This window comes from Staurois parvus, unplaced genomic scaffold (genome assembly GCF_062004578.1).
Source record: "Staurois parvus isolate SC_StPar_1 unplaced genomic scaffold, SC_StPar_1.0 ptg000287l, whole genome shotgun sequence".
Lineage (NCBI taxonomy): Eukaryota > Metazoa > Chordata > Amphibia > Anura > Ranidae > Staurois > Staurois parvus.
The window spans coordinates 16,031,976-16,057,519 of NW_028318083.1; the positions used below are offsets into that span (position 1 = coordinate 16,031,976).

The window sequence follows — 25,544 nt, forward strand, 5'->3', positions numbered from 1 at the left end:
GTGTTTCAAATTTTATCATACCCGGGATGTTTACTAGACTCTTGTTCGGACAGATTTCAGTGAGTTTTTCCTAAAAATTACAGCCTACAATAAAAAAAATACATATTTCCATGCAAAAAAATGGTACCGCTTTCAGCACCAAAAATCTGAAATAATCATACCGCCAGGGAGGTTAATGGTAATAAGCCAGAACCATCGTCAGCCTGATCCAGAGGCCACCAGGAATGTGCAGGGTAGAGAGCCAACATGTGAAGTTCTGCCCATTGAAGAATGCTTGACACCTCCAGCCCCACTCCTTGTACCGCCTTGGTGGTCAACATAGTCCACCACCATGATATTGTCCAACTGGATCCTGACCAGGCACCTCTTAAGAAGCTTTGTCCACTGTTCTAGACATAGCCTAATTGCCCATAGTTCCAGGAACATAGCGTAGAAGAAACTACTTCCCAGCCAAAAGGGAAAAGACACAGAGCCACCAAATCAGAGCGACTCTGGCCTTCTGGACCTAGGCAAATAAGGACATCAAGGGAGGCAGGGGATTTGCCCCAATTAGACAAGATTTCCTTCTGCAGGACCCTCATGTGGAACTGGACATATAGGACTACTTTGAAGGTGGACACCATGAGCCCCAGAACCTGCATGCAAGATTGCAGGGAAGACTGCTTGCAGGATAGCAGTGGCCAAATCGCAGACTGAAGCTTCTTTAACAGAAGAAACACTTGGCCTGTGCAAAGCGAAGAATTAAACCAGGATCCTGGACATTCAGGTTCCCACCAATCTCCTGTAGAGTGATAATTGTGATTGCCACATTGACTTGACAATGCAGAGTGAATCTCCACTGCAGGAGGTGGTCATCCAGATAGCCAATCACAGCAATTTAGTCTAAGCAAGGCCACAACCAGAGCCAGTACCTTCATAAAAACTCAAAGGTCAGGCTAACAGGCAAAAAAAACTGGTAATGTGCATCTCCAAAACAGGATGTCTAGCACAGATGGGAACTTGCAGATACGCATCCTTGATATCAACGGAGGCCAGGAAACCACCCTGCAGAAGGGCACCACTGAACAGAAAGATTCCATCTTGAACTTCTGTACGCGCATGAAGCAATTCAAGGCCGTGAGGTTCAGCATCAGACAAACCTTTCCTTCTTTGGTAAATAAACAGGTTGGAGTAAAATCACCAAATTTCTCCAGATCCAGGGAAAATCACCCTCTGGAGCAGCAGATCCTGCACCGCTCTGTAGAGGACCTGCAGGAGAGGCAAAGATTGAACACCTCTGGTGGAAAGGAATTCATTTTTATTTTGTAGCCAGTCAAAATGGTGTTTGTTGACCCACTACTTACCAGCCAGTCCCATGCAGGTGACACTCTACAGACCGATTTGCCGCACTAAAAAGGTATGGGGGGGGGGGGGGGGGGGGGGGGAGGTTGCCACTGTACTGCTATGACATGATGGACATCATGAGCCCAGTCATATGCGCCCCTTCAAAATATTCAAATTGCTGGCTGCCCCAGCCCAAAAGGGGGCTTTTGCAACCAACCCAGTGCATAGCTAAAGGTCTGCATCCACCCGCTGGCCAGACTGGGGTGACTGCTGTATCTAGATTTTCCAGCCTGTCGCCCAAGCACTGATTGAGTTTCACTGAAGAAAAAAAAAAAGCACAGGATGGATAGGGAACCACAAGGCTTGGCAGGGAACTAGATCCTCACTCTTAAAGACACTAGGCATAAATACCTAGTTTGCTTACAGCGGGGGGGGGGGGGGGGGGGGGGGAGGGTTGGGGGGTTTATGACAGGGTTTTTCTGCCTAGTGTCCTACTATTGGTGGTGCAATAAATACTACGGTCAAGAGGAAGCAGCTAAGTCCATCAATTAACATAGAAGAAAACAATGCACTTTATAATCTGGGGGTCAAAACATACCGTATTTTTCACTCCATAAGAAGCACTTCCCCCCCCCCCCCCCCACCAAAAAAGGGGAGGGAATTGTGAGTCTTATGGAGCAGCCGGTCTGGTATTCCCGCTAACGTGTCATTACACCGGGCCGGCCTCTCTGCTCTTCCCTGCAGCAGAACCTTACCTGTTTCTCGGTCCACCGCTGTATAGTCTTCCGGCGCAGGCATCTTTAGTGTGGGCAACCGGCTGTGACAGCTGGGTGCCCACTGCCCATGCGCAAGAAGCGCTGTGCTTTGTGAATGGTCTGGAGTCTTCTCGGACACAACAGGTCCCACAAAACGCTGGACCATTCACAAAGCGCAGCACTTCTCACGCATATGCTGTGGGCATCCAGCTGTCACAGCCAAGTGCCCACACTAAAGGGAGGACAACTCTGCGGAAGTGGGAGCGGGTACCTGTCAAATTCAGGTACCCCCTCCCCAAAGGTCCGCAGTCTCTGGGTCATCTCCTGGACTGTGCCCGCAGTCTCTGGGTCATCTCCTGGACTGTGCCCGCAGTCCATTGGTTCAGACCAATTTTTTTTCTCGTTTTCCGCCTCTAAAACCTAGGTGCGTCTTATGGAGCGAAAAAATATGGTACTTTGCAATCTGGGGAACAAAAGGAACTTAGAAAAGTTTGGAAAGACTTATGAGACCATTTTCCCTTCCAAAAACACTAGAATCAAACCACCGCCATCTAAGCACTAAAATACTAATACCTAGATAAATCAACATATATAAGCGATCTTAATCCACTGAGCCATCAAGGCTACTACTGTACTCTCAGTAGGCCACAACACATTTAAACAAAACCAATAATGGTTCTTTTCTAACCTCAATCTTCCCTTTGAGCCAACACCTTATGGCTAACCAATCCATTTTATATTAGCTAGATAGGGAAAAGCTTTGGTCTGCCAACAGCAAAGTGTACCTTTGCCATTTGCTTTTGGGGGACCATCCAACTCAATAGGATTGAAAAACATGCCCAATCTCTGTTGCTACTGGAGCTATATAAAAAAAAAAAAAACCCTTCTTCAGATTCCTGCCAAATATTTTGGAATAAGAAAGAGGTAGTAAATCACTTAAATCCATCAGGCATGAGCTATTCCTAAAATGACAACAATGTAGATATAATTTATCAACAAGCACTTTAAGAACATCTCAAACCCAACATGCACAGAATACGCCATCTCAAACCCAACATGCTCAGAATACGCCATCTCAAACCCAACATGCTCAGAATACGCCATCTCAAACCCAACATGCTCAGAATACGCCATCTCAAACCCAACATGCTCAGAATACGCCATCTCAAACCCAACATGCTCAGAATACGCCATCTCAAACCCAACATGCTCAGAATACGCCATCTCAAACCCAACATGCTCAGAATACGCCATCTCAAACCCAACATGCTCAGAATATGCCATATGTTTAAGCATGACAACATCTTAGTAACAGATACATACCAACAAGGGGAGTTGTAAGCCTGCCCATCCCCCCACTGGCCTATGGTTATGTGCTGCAATATCACGCCTTATATTGTAGATCTCCCCCCTACTTCCCAGCAGGACCAGGCAATCTACTCTGCAACAATCACGTTACAGTATAGATTGCTTTAAAGGTCATAAGTAGTTAAAACATACATTTCTCTGCAGTTTTGGTTATATCCTTCCTCTCCATTGCACATTGGCAAATATATTTATGTTCTGTGATTTTATAGGATTTCATTTTGACCCAGCACCCTGACCATTCCCCACTTCTCGCCTAGGCGAGAGCAACATGCCACTCAGTCTATTGGGATATTCAGGTCAGTGAATCTCAAAAAGTTGCAGGTCGGTAGGTGCCAAAGTATCACAAAATCTCCCGCCTGCATAGTCAGCCATGAAGAGGAGAATCTCAGGATAGTTTGGCACTTAGGCCTCTTTCACATGAGCAGTTCAATTGGACACTCCATTCTCCTCTATGGAGCGGCAGATATAACTGGACTTGTGTCAGTTTACAACCACCTACCTCCAATCTAAACACAAAAAGAAGGGGATCTGTCCCCCTCCATCTGGCCGCATCGGTGGGCAGCCAGCTGTAAGTGGACAGCCGGTATGGTTACATCCGACTGCCCATACAGCAAAGTGCGCTGTGCCTAATCTACATAAGTGGATTGGACATGGACCTGTCATCTGCCCAGCTCAGCAGGGGACCAAACAGATCCCCCTGCCAAGAAAAACAGATCCAGCCTGTGTGAACAGGGCCTTACCACCCTGAAGCATTTTAGGATGTTTGATGTGAATATCCTAGGAGGCAGAAGGCATTTCACCAGGAGAAATGAAGTGGAAAGATGGAGGGGCTAGATTTGTGATCTCAGCCTTACTGACTTTTGCCACAACCCTCCCTCATCATTGCAGCATCCCTAATACAACACGCAGTACTCAATTTGGTAACAGAATACTTACCTTTTCAGTAGCTCATTCCATCACCCGTCCCTGAGCATTGAATGTGCAGCCCCAGGAACTCACAAACAAGAATGTGGCTTCATTCCCCACCCACATGCAGTCCACATTCACAGAACAATGGACTGCCAGAGAGCGCTGACTGCACATGCATGGGTAGGAACAAATCCAAGTGCTCATTTGTGAGTTTCCAGGGCTGTGCATCCAATGCTCAGAACATTATATTCAAAGCAGTGGTCTCCAAACTGCAGCCCTTTGCTTGCTTTTTATCTGGCCCTTGGGGCAGTATTTATCCCATTGACACCAACGATGGGGCACCATTTCTCCCAGACACACCAATGATAGGGCCCACTGACACAAATGAAGGGGCATAATTCCCCCTACTGACAAATGATGGGACGCTATTCGTCTGACACCAATTATGGGGCACAATTCCTCCCAGTAATGCCAACAATGGGTCACAATTTCTCCCAACGACACCAACAATGGGGCCCAATTCCTCTCATGGACACCAACGATGTGGCACAATTCTTCCCACTGACACCAAAGATGAAGCATGGTTTTTGCGCCACTGACATTGGGACCTTTTCTACTCTCAAAGGTCACAGTCCGGCCCCCCTAAAGTCTGAAGGACAGTAAACTGACCCTTTGTCTAGAAAGTTTGGAGACCCTGATCTAAAGGATGGAGAGGGGAGAGCAACAGACAGCACAACTGAAAAGGTAAACATTCTTTTCCAAAATTTGAAGATATGACAGTGTACCGAGGTTGCTATAATGCATGGGGAGGCATGTAGCAAAAAAAAAAAAAAAAAAGTGTACAGGCCCCAAAACATTTCATAATAGAGAAGATGGAATGAGTGAAAGGACAATGAAGGGTGAAAGGTCCACTTTGCCTGCCATCAACCCTCAATTCTAACTGGACAATTCTGAAGTGGGAACTGCTGGTCTCCGACAATTGTACAGCCAATTTCCAGCAGGCCTTAGAGAAGCTCCTAAGAGCCACACTACAGGCCTAATTATACAACAAGCCACCTCATTTCATTTCCATACCAAAGCCATGGAGGATGGGAGGTGAGAGATCCAGCTTACCAGAAAAGAAAAACAGACATGGCTAGATACAATTGTTGGGAGTAATAACAAGGCCAAATGCTAAACTGCTGGTAAATCAAGGAAAGCTGGCTTGATGTCTAAAATTCCTAGTCAGATATTGGAAGAGAAAAAAAAAACACCCACCCACACACACCCCACACAGGCATGTGAAGATGCACTCCCATAATGGTGAGCACACACGCTTCGATTTTACTGTGTGATTAAAGTGTAACTCGATCAAAACAAGTAGCAAATATTTCAACACAAATCTGTAAATCTTTGAACACACAACTAACCCTTCTAATCGATTTAGAGCAGATCGAATCCACCTAAGCGGATCAGCCTGGACGCAGAATTAAGCAATTGTGTTGCATCGATCAATTAATATTGAGGCCTCATTTAGACAAGCTTTTGAGGGGGTGGTAAAAATGTATTTTTACTGTCCCCCTTAAGCTGTAACAAGTCGCAGATGGGCAGTTACATGATAAGTCGCCATGCTTCACATCCAAAAATACCCAACATGCAGCAATCGCCAGGTGACAAGCCCACCAATGCAACCCATTCGGGTTAAAGGGGAAGCTTTGCAAGCAACAGCCGAGGTGCACTAGTCAGCAAAAAATACTGTAAATCAGCAGTTACTTTACCCATCTCTGAAAAGCAAATCAAACGTAGATCACTCTTCAGACAACCAGGGAGTCTAAAATCTTCCCTTAAGCTGGCCATAGACAGACAAATGAAATTCAGAAGGAACTGAACGGATTTCAATCCATCCATGATCACTGCTGGTGGCTATACCATTGGCAGGGACTGAACAAAAAAAGAAAACCCAATAGGCTGGTTGTACTGAAGGTGACTGACTTCAAACCAACCACCCTTGGTTTATTTCTTCCATTTAATCATTTGCTGGCGGTGTAGCCACCAGCAGTGATCATTACATTGTAACAGCTGAGAAACCTCCCGCTGTCAAAACACAACAGCACAGTGGGAGGGATTCCGATATCAATACTGTGCATTGATGGGGGGAATCAAGCCTTTCCTTCGACCTGTGGTAAACAGAAATAAGTATGGCCTGTTTAAGTCCTGGTTCGCATCTGTGTGGTCCTCTGGACCACGATTTGCGCAGGCACGAGAGCCCATTCATTTGAATGGACTTCCGTACCCCGGGACTCGCAGGGAAGAAGTCCCTACACTACTTCGGAAATCGCAGCCCACACGGGAACTGAGGTTCCCAGCACAGTTGCAATTTCTAGTGGCAGCGTGTCAGAATTTATGGCCCCCACGTTCCTCTGTGTGGGTGGTGCAGCTGCAGGTATTTGTGCGGTTCCTACAGGGGAACCAACCACACAGATGCAAACTGAGGGGTAAGACTACTCTCACACTGATCCACTTTTCTTTTACCTTAGAAAAAAAACTGCGTGATCATGTATTCCTATAGAACTCTTCCCACTGATCCATTGTGGGTCCGGTCCAATGTTTAAAATCCTGCTTGCTGCAGTAAAAAAAAAAAAAAAAAAAAACGCACACCCCCATTGAAATGAATACGCACTCGCATTGCATTTTTCAGTACAAAAAAACTGCAATGGCGGTAAACAAGCAGCAAAAACGCATGTATTGGCCACAGATCAGTGTGAAAGTAGCCTGAGAACCTTTGTATTTTGAGCGATCAGATAAGATTGCATGGTGAAAGCCGATGCGATCGATCACTTAGTCATACTTTGAACTATCGATCATACTCCACTTTCCCATGTTTAATCATGTCAATCGCATCAGTTGACTATGGATTGACTGTCTGATAGTGTTGATGATAAAAGAAAATTGATGATATGTGATAGCATATGGCCACCATAACTCTGCCCCCCCCCCCCCCTTTATTAAAGAACACCTAATGACTGATCGCCCCAAAGAAGGGATCATTGAGCAGATAAAGGTACAAATCGGTGTGGATCGGCTATGACATGACAGCCCCCCAGTGACAGATGTATAAACAGCTAATACACAGGTGACCTTTCCCCTACCCCCTCCATCCGGGGCGGGAACCTGCATAGAAAGCCTAGTGCGCCCCCCCCCAGTGCATGGCAGGCGCCCCCCCTATACACAGACGCAGCGATCCCATAGTGTGGTGCAGTGTGGGGGGATGGGTGGTGGTGGGGGTGTCCCCCTGATTACCGGAGGGCGCCCCAGTGTGGGTTGCAGTAGGCCGGCTCTGGCGGCGGGTCCATGCGGGGTGGAGTAGATGAAGCTGGCGGCCGCCTGGTGCTGCTGATCGGCGGGCACACACAGTCCGTGCTGGGGGTGGTGGTGGACCGGGCCGGGTGAGGACAGGATCTGCAGGTAGCCCCCTCCCACTCCTGTCCCCACCAGAGCGGCGGCGCCTCCCCCGGCCACAAACCCCCCGGAGCCTTTCTCCGAGCCCTGCAGGCCGGTCACCAGCAGCTTGTCGTGCCCGGAGTGGATTGCTTTCCTCATGCTGGCTCGGGCAGCCTCCTCCCGCTCTCCGATCCCGGGCTCACTCGGCTTCCTCCTTCCGACCCCTGGAATCCGTCTGGTCCGGGCCCCGTAGGCTGGAAATAGTCACCGATGCCGTTAGCAGGGACCCCCTCGGTGCCTAATGTGAGCTTATCGGAGGGCGATCAGGCACCGGAGGGGGCAGATGCAGGCGGATTGTACGGCTGGAAGTGATAGGGCCCCGCTTCGACCTCCCTGCCACCGCCGCGGCTGAAAAATGGCTCCAGGAAGCTGACAATGAATGAAGGGATGCGGTTTACGCGCGAAGGTCCTCCCGCGAAACTCAGATTTCCCGCCGTCTTTTTCAAACTGGATTTGCATGTCCACGCCCAGGATGCTTTCCTCAAGTCTGATTGGCGGGGAGACGCTCGAATTCAGGTCGCCGCGCGGAGTTCACCTCACACCAGCGTGCCCGACACGGGCCTCGGCATTTGATTGGTTGTTGAGGCGCGGCGACGGGAGGGGTCAGCTGAATTGTCACATGGTGGAGAGCATCAGCGCTGGCAGCTCTAGGAAGAGATGATAGAAATTTCTGGACGTTTTCTTTATAAGATCCCATGTTTATGTCAGGGTTCCTCATGAGGAGTGTTTTCTGCACACCTGCTGTAGTAATGTGATGGTATCAGTGGACTATTGTTCTATGCCTGAGCTATTGGGGGAAGGCCTCTCTCATGGCCTTAGAGGTAAGGGTGGGCAACTGCAGTGGCAGAACTACAAGTCCCATCATGCCTCTGTCGGTGTAAGTCGTGCCAATAAGGCTGCTTTCTCCTTTTTTTTTTTCCTCTCTGCTTTTGCATTAAAAAAGCGCAAGGAAAACATGTCACCATGTAATCCTATGGAACTGTGATCTGTTGCGGGTCTGCTGCGTTTTTATAATCCAGCTTGCTGTATTTTTTTGTGTGGTAAAGAAAAATGCAGCAAAAACTCCCCTCCCTATTGAAATGAATGGAAAGTGTATCAAAAATGTGCACAAGTCACATATTACAAAACAACACAATGCAAACAATACAAATGCAGCAAAAACGCATGTGTGTTATGGATGAATGTAAACGCTCGCTGAATGGGTTAAACACGCCCATTGCATTGCAGTTTACTTCAATGGATGCGGCAGGTTGTAGCAATGTCTACAGACTAACAAGCATTCATAGAAAGTGTGAGTTCACCTTTACCAAAAATCATAAAGGTGACCTAATAACATCCACTCCCCCGGGACTTACCTCCATGGGTGATGAACTGTCAAGAGCCCATTCAGCTGGCTGTCCAGGGATTTGATATTCCTGCTCTTCTTTCTGCAGGGCTTCCAAGATCGTGTTTCCCTAGCGCTGGTGCTGACCAATCAAAATCACTCTGATCCAACCCCAGAAGCCCTGCAGGAAGAAGAAGAGCAAGAACATCAAATCCCCAGACCACTACACCAGTTGTGTGGGCACTGACAGCTCATCACATGGAGGTAAGTGCAACAAGGACCTGTTTTCATTTTATCTGAAAAGGTGAATTTACACTTTAAGGTTCATTTAAACTTGCAGTTGTTGGGGGGATAAAAACAGGGGTTGGAGCCACGTTTTTATTGCTCCCATTCAGCCAGATGGGAGTGTGTACATACTGTGGTCGTTTGTGACATCCTTATCCTTATGAATTTTGCCCTCCTGGAGCTTAACCCCTTGGCACCGGCGCCTCCTGGCCCTTTAAGGGTTTCAAGAGGCGGGGCTTTAGGGTCATGTGACCGCTGCGATTCGCAGTCACATGATCGGGAAAGGTCCCAATCGCAAAAGGAGATCGGGACCTTTCCGGGAGTACCGGACATGTGTGCTGGGAGCGTGCAGGGCGCCTGCTCTAAGCATATATGTTTTTCTTAATTGCATGCAAATGTGCGGCTGTTCGGCGTCCAGGCCCAGACACCGGGACATTGCACATTTGCGTGTGGCCGGCGCCAAGAGGTTAAAGTGGAAGTAAAGTCACTTTTAATTTTCACCTACAGATAAGGTTATAATACATAAATATATAAAGCTTACTTGTAGGTAAAATGAATATCTCCGAAACATTCACCACTTAGGAGATATTTTACAGAGCCTCAGTCAGTGACATCACCAGCACATGCGCTCTGAAGGAATGGCATGCCTGTGTCGTTCCTTCAGGGCTGTGTGTCGTGACCAAGACTCTCGGGCACATGCGCAGGAGTGACCATCTGCGGCTCAGCCATTCAAGCAGCCGTAGCCAGCGAACCTGGAAGGAAGACCAGGTGAAGGTGGAAACCTCTGCAGCGGTGATAATGTGCACTGGAGGGCTTTATTCTAAGGTAAGTCTTTCATAATTTCATGCTTACTAGCACATTATGATATTACCTTGCAACAGGAAACTTTTTTATTTAAACTAATTTGCTACCACTTTAAAGCTGAATTTTAGGTATGGCGTTTTTTACATAGTTACATTGGTTCAGCGTGGATCAATGTAACTATGTATACCATACACATGGGATCCTTCTAGAATCTGGAAATCACTGTAGTAAGCATCACTTCTACAATGGTCTCTACTAGTTTCCAGGTCCTTTGCATTGTGAACATAGCTGGTCAGCCACTCAGCAGGGGCACCATTAAGAGAATGCTTTGCGTTTTCTCAATGAATACAAAGCATTCTCTGATTGCACAGTGTGGAGAGATGAGGCAGTGACATCACACTCTGTCTTGTCCAATCAGAGAATGCTTTGCATTCACTGAAAACATGCAAAGCATTCTCTGAATGGAGCCCATGGTAAGTGGAAAACTCCTGTGGAAGGGTGGGGCAGCCGCTTGACATGAGACCCAGAAGCAAATGGAGATTACTGGAGTAGCAGTGTCTAGTTCAGTGAGGTCCTGCTTCTAGAGGGATCCCATGAGTATGGAAAATACATAGTTATATTGGTCCAAGCTGGACAGAAGGGCAACCAAACTGATAAGAGGCATGGAGGAGCTCAGCTATGAGGAAAGATTAGAGGAACTGAATTTATTCTCTCTTGAGAAGAGGAGATTGAGGGAGGATATGATCAACATGTATAAATACATCAGTGGTTCATATAGTGAACTCGGTGTAGAGTTATTCACCCAGAGGTCATCACAGAGGACAAGGGGGCACTCTTTACGTCTGGAGGAAAAGAAATTTAATCTCCAAACACAGAAAGGTTTCTTCACAGTAAGAGCTGTGAAAATGTGAATAGACTCCCTCAAGAGTTGGTTCTGGCCAGCTCAGTGGATTGCTTTAAAAAAGGCCTGGATTCTTTCTTGGATACACAGAATATAACTGGATATTAACTAGTACACACCCGGCCAATAGCCAAAAGGCGGCCGGCAAAATGTACTGCATTTCCGGGTTGTACGCTGAATGGCGTCCTCCCGCACATGTGCAGTTTGCGCTCCTACAGAGCCGCACAGCAGCGTGATCTATCACCGGCCTGGTGCCTCGGACACGGCCGATGACAGATCTGAGTATCGGCCCGGTTGCCGGTACCATGTGACCTGCTGTGACCAATCACAGCAGGTCACTTGACAGTTGTATACAATGGATGGCTTCATTCATGCCATCCATTGTATACTACTGTCTAGCTGTGAATGGTCACAGCTAATCACATGCACATGTCATGTGATTAGCTGTGGCCAAATCACAGCTAAGCACAAAAGAAAAAAAAAACCCTGAATGAATCGATGTCATTCAGGTAAATGCTTGCTTATAGCAAAGTAATTCTTTGCTATAAGCAAATTGTGTAAAAAAAAAAAATATATATATACTGATCACTTCCCCAAAGTAGTACAATGTTACTATGGTAACATTGTACTACTTTGAACATAGTAAAATATGAAAAAAAAATCTTAAAAAAAAAAAAAGTAATAAAAAATTAAAAATATATATATATTTTTTTCATACTGTCACCAGTCAGTGTCCCTGATCACCGCCATGCCAGTTATATGAAGACGCTGTACTGCTCTGGTGACAGTATGTAAAAAAAAAAAAAATAGTGAAAATAATTTTTTGCATTTTTTTAAATTTTGACAAAAAAAATACAACTTCAAAAAACTCGCCATGCCTCTTATGAAGTACGTCGGACTGTCTACTCTGCAAAAAGGGGTCATTTGGGGGATATCTGTACTGTTCTGACATTCTTGGACCTCAAGAAATGAGATTGGCTGTCAGTGCTTCAGGATTGATCAATATTCAGATCTATACCATAGTTTGTGAACTCTATAACTTTCCTACAAACTAAAAAATACATCCTAATTTGGGTTATTTTCACCAAAGACATGTAGCAAAATACATCTTGGCCTAAATTTATGAAGAACAATTATTTATTTGCAAACTTTTATAACAGAAACAAAGAAAAACGTGTTTTTTTTTTTTCAAAATTTTCAGTCTTTTTTTGATTTAGCAAAAAATAAAAACCCCGGCGGTGATTAAATACCACCAAAAGAAAGCTCTAGTTGTGTGAAGAAAATGATAAAATTTTAGTTTGGGTACAATGTTGTATGACCGCGCAATTGTCATTCAAAGTGTGAGAGCGCTGAAATCTGAAAAATGGCCTGGGCAGGAAGGTGTAAAATTGCCTGGTATTCAAATGGTTAACATTTATAGGTACAGTTGGTCCAGAGAATATCCGATTGCCTCTCGGGGGGACAGGAAGGAATTTTTTCCCCTGCAGGAGCACATTGGATCATGCTTTGCTGAGTTTTTTTCCTTTCTCTGGATCAACTGTGGTTGTAGGATTATAACTTTTTTCTTTTATGGTTGAACTGGATGGACTTTTGTCTTTTTCAGCCAGACTAACTATGTAACTATGTAATTATGTAAAAAAAATGCCATACTTGAAATTCTTCTTTAACTTCCAAAGCGCTGAGCAAACTGTTTGGTGCTATATAAATCCTGTATTATAATAATAACTTCCTCCTGCCTGCCATATAAGGAAATGACAGGCGGGTTGCGGTTCTCTCATTCTGGGAGGACGTCATAAGACGTCTTCCCACTTTAACCACGCGTGCGCGCCCCGGGGGGCATGGAGTGCGGCGATCGGTGGTGCACTGCGTCCCTGGTACACAGCGGATCAGCAGAAAGAGCTGAGGACGTCGGCTCTGTCATGTGATCAGCTCTGTCCAATCACAGATGATCACATGTAAATAAGAAAATGCCAGTTATCGGCATTCCTCTCCACATGAGCTGTCACGCTGACAGCTCGTGACGAGAGGAGAGGGATGTTCTACACCATGGGCAAGTTCCCTTTGGGCACCAGGTTTGGGGGGATCAGCATTTATTTAACCGCCTCCCGCCCGCTGTCTGGGGAAATGACGGATGGGCGGGAGCTGTCTTGTTCTGGGAGGATGTCATACGACATCCTCCCACTCTAGCTGCGTATGTGCGCCCCCAGGGGGTAGAGCACTGTGTCCCTAGGACACTAGAATCACCGATCGCAGTACACACCCGATGATGCAATGATGTAGGCTCTACCATGTGATCAGCTGTGTCCAATCACAGCTGATCACATGCAAACGCTGACCGCACATGAGGAGAGGAGAACTGATAAGCTGCATTGCTCAGAGGGGACATGTACACTGATCAAGGTACTGATGATCAGAGTAGCCCCATTAGTGCCACCTGCCAGTGCCCATCAATGCCACCTGCCAGTGCCCATCAATACCACATAGTGCCTACCAGTGCACATCAATGCCACATATCAGTGCTCATCTGAGCTGCCTTTTAGTGCCACCTATCAGTGCTAGTCAGTGCCGCCTATCAGTGCCATATATGAGTGATGCCTGTCAATGCCCATCAATGCCACCTATCAGTGCTGCCCATCTGTGCAGCGTATCAGTGCTCATCAGTGCAGCCTCAGCGCACATCAGTGAAGGAGAAAAATTACTTATTTAGAAAGTTTTATGACAGAAACTAAGAAAAAACGTTTTTTTCTTCAAAATTTCCAGTTGTTTTTGTTTAACAAAAAATAAAAAACCCAGAGGTGATTTAATACCACCAAAAGAAAGCGCTGTCTCAAAACAATTATAAAAATTTCATATGAGTACAGTGGTGCATGACCGTGCAATTGTCAGTGTCACAGCGCTGAAAGCTGAAAATTGGCCTGGACAGGAAGGGGGTGAAAGTGCCCATTAGGCAAGTGGTTAATGGACCCATGCTCAATCTATGCGCAGGCAGATCCATCTGACTACCTCCAATCATGTTTATGTCAGAAAAGGACTCATACTTTTAAGTTTTTCTTGGACCTAGACAGACTCAGAGATAATTGGATACTGACAGATGCACTTTCACACCACAACACAGTGGTGATGTGGGGTGCGGAGAATTGCACATCACAGTTCAGCTGAGTTGTATAAGCTTTCATGAGTGTAATTTTCATGAAAGGATACTTTCACACTGCTCTGTAGCAAAATCGCAGTAAAAACTCATATACCTTTTTGCTCTGATTTTGCTGTGTTTTTATATGCATTTTCTGGCTGTCTGCATCTGTGAAAAATGGACATCTGACTCAAAAATGCAAAATGCAGCATGATTTTGATGCATTATTGCCATGTTTTCCATTTATTTCAATGAGGAGCTGCGTTTTTTGTGCGGTTTTCAAAACCACACCAAAGATGCAACATGCAGGACTTTTCAAAACGCACCACAACAGCAGTGCAGTAGTATGAAGGGTCCCATAAGATTTAAAGAGAAACGTCTTTCTTGCAAAGTAAAAGCACAGGAAAAACACATCAGTGTGAAAGGGCCCTTAAAAGAAAAATGTAAAAACAGTGTAGTGCGCTGAAAAAGTGCACCCCCCCCCCACTGCTGCTACACAACGGATATCAGCCCACACAGTAAAGCGCTGCAGACTGCTGTGAACAAGCACTGTGAGCAATACAAATACTGCCATTGAGGATCACATTCTGAAAACATCTAAAGACTCAGGCTGTTGTCAGTTTTTCAGGTGGACCTGATTGGAAATCCATTCAGTCCTATAGTATGGACAAGCAAGTGACAGTTTTTCAGAGTGAGTGTTGGACAAGTATTCTCTGTTAGGAGTGGTATGGCAGTGACTTCATCACCAGCAGCTTGGTAGAGTTTTATGTTGGTGGCAGGGCCGTCTTTAACGTGGAGCAAAAGGGGCGGCTACCCTGGACCCAGTCATTGTTGTGGGGCCCAAAGCAGCTGCCCGTTGAGCCCACGCATTTAAGAGCAAGTACATTTGGCTATCATTTTTGACCCTTGCCAGAGTCTTTTCTCCGGAGATGTGCTGCACTCCTTCCCCTCCCTGGGCTCTTCTGTGTGCGGCTGATGGGTGACTCTCCTGTGCCAGGTGAGTGGTGTGTGTGTCCCTCGATGCTTATGTGTCCTTTCCTGAGCCTGGCTCCCCCTACCCTCCATCTCTAAGAACTTTGCTACAGAGGGGGGAGGGCGGGGCTGCTGTGTGTAGTAGTGTGGGACAGTAATTGGCAGCTTTGGGGTTGCCAAACCCCAAATACCCCCTCATCCCTTCCTGCATTTTCCAGCCATTATTTCATAGCAGAATATGAAGGAGCAGAGCTTGTGAAGTCTCCTGACAACCAGGATTGACCGTCCGCCACTTCTCCACCCTCAACAACTGTCAGGGCTCTGTCCTTGGTAGAGGTGTTAGGAGACCTGGCATCCCCGCCAGTACCTTGCATGGCCGCAGAAGTTCACATCGGCTTAAATTTGGCTCCAAACGGCCTTTATAAGGAAGCCGTGCCCTACTCTCAGGTGCTGGTTGATCTCTGGCTTCCCAGTACCTTGTTCCTGTTTCCTGTGCTATTGTGATCTGTGATTTCCTGATGCCAACTCGGCTTGCTCTTGGACCTGTCTTCTCTGCTTAACCCCTGATCTGACCTCGGCTTGACTAACGAATATTCCCTCTTTGCTGCTCTGTGTATGACCTCGGCTATCCCATCTGACTATGTCTGCTCTGATTCCCACCTGGTACCGGACCTCGGCTTTGAACTGGCTATCCTGTAATCCTCTGTTTCCCAGAAGGCTTGCATACCTCGCACAGGCACCATCTGTCTGCAGACCTCATCTCAGTGCATCAGCTGTGCTCCTGGGTGGACCACCAACGAGCACTCCTACAGGCAACCTGTGCCACTTTGGGCCTGACTCCTGCTGTCCCACTCTCAGGGGAGTCTGGAACTTAGCTGCAAGGGAAGCCCTCTCTCCATTGGCCTCTAACACCAGGTACGTGATAACCCATGTCTCCACCCTAAATGATAACCCCACCTCTCCACCCTAAACGATTACCCCCTCCCCACCCTCCACAATACCCCACCTCCCCACCCTAAATGATAACCCCCTTCCCCATCTCTCCACCCTCAAGAATAATCCCCACCTCTCCACCCTAAATGATAACCCACTTCTCCACCTTAAATGATAACCCCCCTCCCACCTCTCCACCCTCAACAATAACCCCCCTCCCCACCTTTCCACTCTAAACAATAACCCACCTTTCCACCCTCAACAATAGCCCATCTCCCCACTCCTCCACTCTTAACAATAATCCACCCATCCACCCTAAACATTAACCCACCTATCCACCCTCGATGATAACTCCTCCTCCCCACCTCTCCACCCTCAACAATAACCTACCTCTCCACCCTCAACAATAACCCCCTCCCCATCTTTCCACGCTAAACAGCAACTCACCTCACGGTACTGGGTACTGACTCAGGCTAACCATGGTCCAGAGGGGGGAGGGGCCTGAGTATGTTGCCGTGAGCCCACGAGGCTGAGGAGCTCCGGACGCCAAGGAGAGGATCAGCTGCTGCCTCTAAGAAGGATATCACTCAGACCTTACCTGTTGGCTGGGTATCGGTCCTGGATCCGGATCGGAGAGCTGTGAAAGGGGAGAGAGGAGTCGGTCTTCTCCCGAGGTGGAGCAGGGGTGGAGGGAGCTGGAAGGAACCCACGTGACAGGCATGGGGGAATCCCGGGGAGGTCCTCTTGTAGTACTGGGGATGGAATGCCGAGGCTGCCTGTGTGTAGGACAGGCTGAGGAGTGACAGGGGAAGTCACCGATGAGTCACTGCAGAGTGACAGTGGGAGTGGCTGTAGCTCTCGGCCTTGCTGTCCAGGAGCAGAGGGTTGATCCCTGTAGACACAGGAGGAAACTAATGTGAAAAACTTGTGACAAATTGCAGTGTAAAGATTATTATTATTATACAGTATTTATAAAGCGCCAGTGGTTTGCTGTACATTACAAAGGGGGACAGAACATGTGACAATACAATACCAATACAATGCAAAACATGAGGGGATAGAGGGCCCTGCTCTTTCGAGCTTACAATCTAGGAGATCTGGGCATAAAGAGGAAAGACCTGAGACACCTGATAAAGGGACTTGGAATTGACCGACTTCCCGCCCAGAACATCAATACATCTATAAGGAGGCAGAAAAATAGCCTACAAGGACTGGGTGAGTTGCCATGGACAATGGTTTAATATATATATTGTGCCTGATTGTAATTGTGGGAACTTGGACATTGGTGAGGTGGACTGGGCGGGTAAAAGAAGGTGTCGGGTGTCTCAGCAGGTCAAGTGCAAGCCATAGAAGCAGGAGAATGTGATTATACCCTATTTCCACGTGAATACATTTAAATCTGCATATATGATTCGGACTAAACTCTCTCTATAATTGGTGCAAATAATTCCATTTATTATGAGGAATAGAGCTACTAAAGGAGGAGGGGTAAAGACCCCACAATCAAATAATTATTCGAGTACCATTAAGAGATATATGCCAATACAAGAAAAGAGCCCTGAGAGACAAGGTCCTGAGATTCAAAAGGAGACAAAGAGAAAGTCGGAGGGAGAAAACTCCTAGAATGTCATTCGGAGTGCGAGTTGGAGAACAACAAGATGAATCTATAATAAATGAGAGTATAATAGAACAAAGTACGATGGAACAAAAGGGAGTTATATCTCAAATGCCTACGAAAAAAAGAGATGGAAGAAATGTTCGCAAAATTAGAATGCTTTATAAAAAAGGAAATGGCTGTGATTCATAAGGACTTGGGTCAAATGTTATCTAGAGTTGAAGAAATAGAGGGGAAAACAGAGACCCAGGGGCAGGAAATTAAAAATTTGGAAAAGAGAGTAGAAGAGATGGGAAAAAGAACAGAAGAAGTTATATAAATTGGAAGATCAAGAGAATAAAGGAGAAACAATGTGAGGATCCAGCGATTACCAGAGGAAATAGGAGAAGAGGACTTGCTGGGACAAATAAAAAGTGTACTAAACCCCCTTTTGGGAAGAACAGGCACTGACCCCCTAAAAATGGAGAGAGTACATAGAATTAGACGCCCGCCGGGAAAATTGTTAGAAACCCCAAGAGATGCTATTGTGTGTTTTCATAATTTTGAAGAAAGAGTGAGAATATGGAAAAAGTTACGTGAAACTGATTAAATAAAGATTGGAGAAACGAATTTGCAAATTTTTGCGGATATAGCCCCTGAGACTCTATCTAGAATAAGAGTGTTGAGGCCATTGCTGGATCAGATGAAAGAGAAGGGAGTTCGGTATAATTGGGGGTTCCCGGCCTGTTTGGGGGAGAAATGGGAAAACGGCAAGATTGTGATTTCCGGAGGACTTAAGAGTCTTCTGTGAAAAATTAGAACAGCAGCATGTGGATATAGTAGGGTGGTCAGAAGGGACGAATGAGAGGTCTGTTAGAAGTGAGAATTGGCAGCACGTTAATAGAAGGAAAAAGTAGTGGGGTTTGGGGAGTGGAGGAAGGTGGAATGGGGAGAGTTTTTGGGGTTTTGTTTTTTTTTTCCCTCTCTCTCTCTCTTCCTCCGCTCTCTTAACCCCGCTTGCTGGTCATTCCTGGGATCTTCCATCAGAACTTAGAGAAGAAGTAAGAGAATTGTATCAGTAGAGGGCATCTGGAGCGCCTGTGGGCCTCGATATAGCCGAAAAGAAAGGAAATTCCCTATTGTGGGAATATGGGACCAAAAATGGTGTACATGCTCAGAGTCATACCCCAACAAAAAGAGAATTGTTAATGGAGGGTCCCAAGCCAGATTCTAGGGCAATACATAGGCCAAGAGGGGAGGGATGGGAAAGGGATGGAGGGGATATGAGATTGGGGAGGTTGGGGGGGGAAACTGTCCATGAGTTAAGTATATATGGTTTCCCCACCTATAAGTGGAAAAGAAGATCTAAGCGAGAACTAGATATTAGATATGAGTAAGATCAATATTTTGACATACAATGTGAAAAGCCTCAATTCTCCGGTTAAAAGACACAAGATACTGAGGAAAGTGCATCAACACTCTATAGATGTGGCCTTCCTACAGGAGATACATTTTTCATATGACGCAAACATTACGTTATACTCAAGGTACTACCCAACCTGGTTTTATGCAGACTCACCTATAAAGGGGGCCAAAGGAGTGGCAATAGGATTTGCAAAAAATTTAAATTTTGAGGTTGAGGAAAAATTGGTGGATCCAGAGGGTCAGTACATAGGATTAAGAGGGAAACTTCAGGGGCAAAGATATACATTGGTAAATATTTATTGCCCAAATAAGAAGCCTGAGGACTTATAAATCTCTCGGGGAAAATCATGGATTTTAAGAGAGGTAGTCTAATCGTGGCAGGAGATTTTAACTGTTGTTTAGACCCACGGATGGATGCGTCGTCGGGTGTGCAGAAGGAAGGAGGGAAAAAACTAAGAACATTGAAAAAAGAATTATCTCAAAACCAATTAATAGATTTTTGGAGAGTAAAACACCCTAGAGAAAATGACTATACCTTTTTTTTTTTTTCTGCACACAGATCATATTCAAGAATGGATTATGTATAATAGAGCACAGACATTTGGAATGTTTGGTGAAATGTAACATTGGGGTTATGTCTATATCTGACCATGCTCCTGTCACGGTTGGACTACAAATGGGAGGAGAGGGAAACGAGAGGGCCTTGTGGAAATTAATTGAGACACTTTTACAGGATCCTGATATAGAAAAGAGGCTTAGGGAAGAGTTGGAACAATTTTTTCTTATGAATGAAACAAAGGAATTATCAGAGGCAACTATACGGGAGGCTCATAAGGTCTATATGAGAGGAATATTGATAGCAGCAGGAACAAAAAAAAAGAGAGAGAGCGTGAGAGGAAGTTGAAGGGGGTAATTGAAGAATTACATAAATTAGAAATGGCACATAAAAGAAAGCATGACTCGGATTTATATGGGAAGATCTTACTTAAAAGAGAAGAACTGAAGGATTTAATGGAACAGGAAATGAGGAAAGTTTTCAATAGAATCTCAAAAGAAAGATAATAGTGGGGGAATAGGCCAGGAAAATTTATGATGAGGAGATTGAAGGAAAAGAAATAAAAAAATTATATAGAAAAAAATTAAAGATGAAAATTTAAAGCTGGTATATACCACCACGGGTATCACAAATGTGTTTCAAAAGTTCTATAGTAAGTTGTATTAGGTGAACCTCATAAATTTAAAAACTACAGAAGAAGAGAGGAGAAAGAGAAGGCAATAATTTTTGAGTGAAGCAGACTTACCAAAAATTGCAAAAGAGAATTTAATATGTTTAGAACGAGTTATATCCCAGGATGAAATCAGGATAACTATGATGAACACGGTGGGGGGAAAGAGCCCATGTCCGGATGGGTATACAGTGGGATACTTTAAAAAGTTTAAAGAGATATTGATTCCTAAATTATGTAGATATATGAATACATTTGGAGAAGGAACAGGAATGAGAGGAGAATTATTGCACGCACATATAACAATTATTCTTAAGGAAGGCAAAGATAGCTCACAATGTAATAGTTAAAGACCTATTTCTTTACTAAACATGGATACCAAATTGTTTGCAAACGTACTAGCCAATGGGTTGAAGGAGGTGATGCAGGAATGGGTACACTTAGATCAGGTAGGGTTTGTTCCAGGAAGGGAAGGACGAGATAACGGTTTGAGGACATTATTTCTCCTACAGAAAGCAAAGAGAGGAAATCAGTCGACAATAATGTTGTCGATAGATGCAGAAAAGGCCTTTGACAGGGTAGATTGGGGGTTTATGTTTAATACGCTGGAGGCTCTGGGAGTAGGGGAAAAAAATGTTGAAATGGATAAAAGAGCTTTATAATGGCCCTACAGCAGCAGTGAAAGTTAATGGGACCCTGTTGGGGACTTTTGGAATGTATAATGGAACTAGACAGGGGTGCCCTCTATCCCCGTTATTGTTTGTGTTATCTTTGGAACCTCTTTTGGCAGCAGTAAGAAAAAATATAGCTATCACAAGAATTAGGAGAGGAAGAATATAAGGTAGCCGCATACGCAGATGACATGTTGTTTTATATAGTGAATGCTAGAATGGCATTGCCTAACTTAATGGAACTGTTGAAACAGTATGGAGAACTATTTAATTTTAAAAATAAACCCTACAAAATCCAAGATTCTGAATATTAATGTGTCGAAGGTGGAAAGGAAGATCTTACAAGAACAGTTCCCATTTGCATGGAGGGAAATAGATTTAAAGTATTTGGGAATAAAATTAACCCCTGCAACAAAGGACCTATACCAGGCTAATTATATCCCACTAGTAAATGAAACTATATAGAAATTGAAGATACTCGCAGGAGGTGGGTTTCATGGATTGTGCGGATAAACCTGGTAATCGTCCCAAAAATCCTATATAATTTTCAGATGCTCCCTATAAATTTACCTGAATCCTTTTTTAGGATAATAAAAAAATTGATATCAAGGTTTATTTGGGTTAACAAGAAACCAAGAATTAGGTATTAAACCTTATGTTATCATAAAGAGAATGGAGGACTAAACTTGCCAAATATGAGGAAGTGTTATTTGTCGGTGTTATTATCACGAGTGGTGGATTGGACACATAATTCACAAGAAAAAAGTTGGGTTAAAATTGAAGGCATACTAGGTAAAACACAGAAAGGATCATATAGATCCCATGAGAGTTTCGGGCATTAGACAAAAATAGTAGCACATTGACACGGGTTGTATTGAGAGTTTGTGATGGTCTACACAAGTCTACAGGATGGAAATATAATTCACTACAGATGCCGTTGGTAGACACAGAATTTTTTCCCCTGGGGAAGAGAAACATGTTGGGAAAATGGTTTAAAGATAGAAATTCACGATTGGGAGATATAGTAGAAAAAGTGAAGTTATGTACTTTTCAAGAATTAAAGAATAAAAGAGAATAGTTTTTTGTTTTAGATGAATTGAGATATTGCCAATTGAGACACTTTTTCTCAACGCTCCCTCAGCCTCTGAGGACGGGACGGGACATGCTCCCATTCGAAAAAAGAAGGGAGGTGGACACATAGGGGTTTATTTACTAAAGCTGGAGAGTCCAGAATCAGACTCCTTTCTGCATAGAAACCAATCGGCTTCTAACCTCAGCTTGTTCAATGAAGCTTTGGCAATGAAACCTGGAAGCTGATTGGTTTCTATGCAGAAGGGAGTCTGATTTTGGACTCTCCAGCTTTAGTAAATAAACCCCATAGTCTCTAAGGTTTATAAGATCTTGGTTGAATTGGAAGGAGCTGGATCCCCGTCGTTCTTGGAGGGTTGGGGAAGAGAATTGAGAAAGAAAATGAATGATCACCAGAAGAGGAAAATGTTTAAGTTAATGCATGGGCTGATGAACACAAATATAGTTGAGATGAACTATAAATGTTTATCTAGATGGTATTGTACACCGAGTGTGGCACATAATCGGCAAGAAGAGGTATCACCTTTATTTTGGAGAGGGTGTGGGACAATAGGGACAATGGCTCATATATGGTGGGAATGCCCAAAAATTCAGTTATTTTGGCAGGAGATAATACATTATATACAGGAAATTGGGGGAACGCCTATACAAAAGGACCCGTGGGTGTGTCTCTTCTTTAAAACAGAGATGTCAGTAAAACAATATAAAAACAGCTTAGTATACCATCTGATTAGTGCAGCTAAAGGTTTAATCCCCAAGTTTTGGTAAGCCCAGGATCCACCAACAATGAAGGACTGGATAGAATAGAACATGTTAACAGGATGGAGGAACTTTGTTTCATGGAGAAAGATGAAATGGAAACATTTAGAAAGATTTGGGGTAGATGGAACGAGTTTAAAACATCAGAAAAATAATTAAAAATTAACGGGTTCCCCGGTAGTAGAATAGGAGAACTTAAAGTGCTAAAATGATCTAGATAATAGATCAATAGGAGGGGAAAAAGAGGATAAGTATGAAATTGGACAGGGTAATTTTGTGTGGGTGAGGGTGGTTTTGGGGGAGGGATGGGTTTTAAGGGAATGTGTATGATGTAATAAGGGTTTATGATGGTTTTGTAATGTAATTTTTTTATATATTTAGAAAATTCAATGGTAGATATAATTCACAAAAATAAATTATTCACCTCTCCACCCTCAACAATAATCCACCTCTGCACCCTCAACAATAATCCACCTATCCACCCTCAACGATAACCCCCTCTCCACCCTCAACAATAACCCCCCTTCCCACCTCTCCAACCTAAAAGACTTTATTTGATCTCACTGCAAAATATATTCCCATGGGCAACAAGTTTAAAAGGCTAAAAATCAAACCTATGTGGCTTACGGCCAAAGTTAAAAAAATTATAAATAATAAGAAAAGAGATTTTACAAAATATAAAAATGAAGGAACGCTATCATCGTATAAAAATTACAAAGAATAAAACAGAATACGTAAAAAAAGGAGATCAAGGCTGCAAAAATTTAAAAGGAATGACAGATTGCAAAAGATAGCAGGACAAACCCAAAAAAATTCTTCAGATATGTTAATAGTAAAAAGGTCCGGTCCGAGCATGTAGGCTCTTTACAAAATAATCTAGAGTGGGTGATTGGGGACAAAGAGACTGCAAATTTATTAAATACCTTCTTCAGCTCTGTGTATACAAAGGAGCATGGGGGAGCTCTTGTCCATAATGGGCATAGTATTGACTCCAGATGATCCAAATTGGCTCAGAATTGATATGATCCAAAAATATTTAGACAGAATAAAGGTGAATAAAGAACCTGGACCGGATGGCATACACTCATGGGTCCTTAAAGCATTGAGCTCTGTCATTTCAATGCCATTGTTTCTAATTTTTAGGGACTCTTTAATGACTGACATAGTACCACTGGATTGGCGTAAGGCCAATATGGTTGCTATATTTAAAAAGGGATCAAAATCTTTACCAAGTAATTATAGACCGGTTAGTTTAACTTCTATAGTTGGGAAGATACTGGAGAGTTTAATAAAAGACCACATAGATGAGTTCTTGCTGGAAAAAAATATTTTAAGCAACAGACAGCATGGATTCATGAAAGACAGAAGTTGTCAAACAAATCTGATTTCTTTTTATGAGGAGGTGAGCAAAACCTTGGACAGAGGGGTGGCGGTGGACGTGGTATACTTGGATTTTGCAAAAGCATTTGACACAGTTCCCCACACATGGCTAATGTGTAAGGTAAAGTCTACAGGCTTGGAAAAATCCATATGTAAATGGATAGAAAACTGGCTAAAAGATCATATTCAGAGAGTAGTGGTTATTGCTTCATACTCTGAATGGTCTAGGGTTGTCAGTGGTGTACCCCAAGGTTCAGTGTTGGGACCCTTACTTTTTAATATAAACGATTTAGGGTCTGGGATTAAAAATACCATTTCAGTCTTTGCAGATGACACCAAACTGTGCAGTGGAATAACGTCCTTACAGAATGTCTCCAATTTACAAGCTGACCTCAATGCACTGTGCAATTGGGCAATTGAGTGGCAAATGAGGTTTAATGTTGATAAATGTAAGGTTATGCACTTGGGGGCTAAGAATATGCATACATCATACATACTAGGGGGAGTACAACTGGGGGAATCAATAGTGGAGAAGGATCTGGGAGTTCTGGTAGATCACAAGCTTAATAATGGCATGCAATGCCAAGCTGCGGTTTCTAAAGCGAGCAAAATCCTCTCTTGTATTAAAAGAGGTCTAGACTCCAGAGAGAGAGATATTTTAACCCTCAGGGGCGGACTGACAACTCATGGGGCCCCCGGGCAATAGGGGATCATGGGGCCCCTGGGTCCTTGCCCAAACGCAAAAAAAGCCTATGAAAAAGGTACCAGGGGCATCTCATAAGGCCCGCTACTGACCCCGGGCAGTGCCTGAGTTTCCAAATGGTCAGTCCGCCCCTGTTAACCCTGTACAAATCATTAGTAAGACCTCATCTGGAATATGCAGTTCAGTTTTGGGCACCAGTTCACAAAATGAACATTGGGGAACTGGAGAAAGTACAGAGAAGGGCAACCAAACTGATAAAAAGGCATGGAGGAGCGCAGCTATGAGGAAAGATTAAAGGAACTGAATTTATTCTCTCTTGAGAAGAAGAGATTAGTGGGGGATATTATCATTGTGTATAAATACATCAGTGATTTATATAGTGAACTCGGTGTAGAGTTATTCACCCTGAGGTCATCACAGAGGACAAGGGTGCACTCTTTATGTCTGGAGAAAAATAAATGTAACCTCCAAACAGAGAAAGCTTTCTTCACAATAAGAGCTGTGAAAATGAGG

The 25,544-nt window shown here is 44.3% G+C and overlaps 1 protein-coding gene across 1 annotated transcript in view; it reads right to left on the reverse strand.

The window, feature by feature from the left end:
* E2F3 (E2F transcription factor 3) overlaps window positions 1-8,371 on the reverse strand; it is a 33,493-nt gene extending 25,122 nt beyond the window's left edge. The window contains 1 exon segment of the mRNA XM_089682261.1: window positions 7,635-8,371. Coding sequence (XP_089538387.1) covers window positions 7,635-7,934 — 300 coding nt within the window. The 5' untranslated portion in view covers window positions 7,935-8,371.
* Window positions 8,372-25,544: the final 17,173 nt, after the last annotated feature.